General features: G+C 37.1%; 1 protein-coding gene across 8 annotated transcripts in view; it reads right to left on the reverse strand.

Annotated features, from left to right (window-relative positions):
- The window catches only part of LOC119586518 (neurofibromin-like), a gene marked incomplete at its 5' end in the record, with an annotated part of 66,980 nt that overhangs the window by 18,769 nt on the left and 46,604 nt on the right, over positions 1-1,607 (reverse strand). For 6 of the 8 annotated variants that reach the window (XR_005229956.1, XM_037935261.1, XM_037935265.1 and 3 more), the window contains 1 exon segment: positions 1,366-1,536. Coding sequence is in view for 5 of the 6 variants with exons in the window: in XM_037935261.1 (XP_037791189.1) it covers positions 1,366-1,536 (171 nt within the window). 8 annotated transcript variants of the gene reach the window in all.

Raw genomic sequence — 1,607 nt, forward strand, 5'->3', positions numbered from 1 at the left:
CTCCCTCTCTCTCATTAGCGCACACTCTCATGTGACACCACAGGCTTTTAACTTTCACATTCGATACGTACCATGTGTGAAGGTTAGTTTCTAATTCAAAATTATCTTCAAGATGTTATGATTAGTCAAGAAAGGCCAACCAAAATATGAGCAAATCCTATGGACTAGCCATTTATTCTTTACATCAAATTATAATCACACCAGAACACTCCAATAATTTTGCTTATTTGATGAATGCGAAATTGCAATGAGCTAAAGGACATAGTAAGAAAATGATGTGTGCAACTTAAACACTATCTATTTTCTCTTTCTATGCCATATCTGTAACATAATTCAAGAAATCTGCATCTTTACACATACTGAATGAGCACATCACTGACCAGGCACTGCACACATTATGCGTCACATACTAATGCTACACATTACACTGTATATCTCTTATCCTGATTTTCCCTTATTCATTAAGTACAGAATAAAAAAATTACATAATAAAAGAAAAGTTTATTCAATACTGTTCTCACCATTTAGCTGGCAGCTTTCCGTAAAATAGTCTGACATTTCAAAAATGACTAAATACTGTTACCCTCTGAATACCTTTATGTTGAATATATTGCTATGGTATGATAGATTTTATGTTGCATATATAAAAAACATCAAAACACTCTTATCCTATAGAAGAAAATTGCAGAGCATTTAACAATACTGGAATTTATTTTTCAATTTTGAAATAGACAGACAAGGGAAGTATCACATATCAAGGACTGGTGAAATTCAAATCATGCATGAAAGCATACCAATTTTTCAAAATAATAGAAGAAATTCATACAAAACCGAAGACATTACGCATCTTTCATGGATACTCCCATGGAAAAAAAGGTTGACTAAGTTTTCTCAAAGCTTTCTTTTCCTATAGACAACAGATAATAGTGTAAATGATATGATTTTGGGTTGCTATTATGTTTCAAACATCACATGCAAGATCTCAAAATTCTCATAAAAAACCTTACATGCTGATAATTTGCTTCACTGGAGACTTATCACATAATTTGGTGCAAGTGAATAGCAGGTATTATGGTAATACTCACCGGAATTCATACCTTATTGTAAGAGGGGGAATATTAGAGAGCAGACAAACTCTTGAGTCATTCTAGTCTGACCCGTGTAAGGTATGTGCATAGTGCAAAGGTTATATCATACTGGCCATTAACAGTAGGGAAAATCTATCTCTATTCCACCAATAACTGTGCAAACTCATCCACCTGGTTCAGTCATCCCATGAAGTCCCATTCACTTGCAGTACAGAAACATCACCTTGTCCTGACAACCCCCCCACCTAAACCGTAACACACACCAGCTGAGGATTACCTTTGGTGTGGGCATCGAGGACGACCTTTGGGTTTTAAAAGGTGGTGGTCTCATGTTATGGGGATCAAGGTCAAGGGAGTGCCACGTCTTGGGATCGGCTCTGCTCACCAGGTGCTGGGCACTCCCCTGCTTCTGCATCATGCCCAGCGGTCCTAGCATACCCATCGCACCCTAAGTTACAAGGTATGCACATGTTAGATTAGACGACCAATTCTAGTTCATCTGAAGAAGTATCTTTGCAC

This window comes from Penaeus monodon, chromosome 21 (assembly GCF_015228065.2).
Source record: "Penaeus monodon isolate SGIC_2016 chromosome 21, NSTDA_Pmon_1, whole genome shotgun sequence".
NCBI lineage: Eukaryota > Metazoa > Arthropoda > Malacostraca > Decapoda > Penaeidae > Penaeus > Penaeus monodon.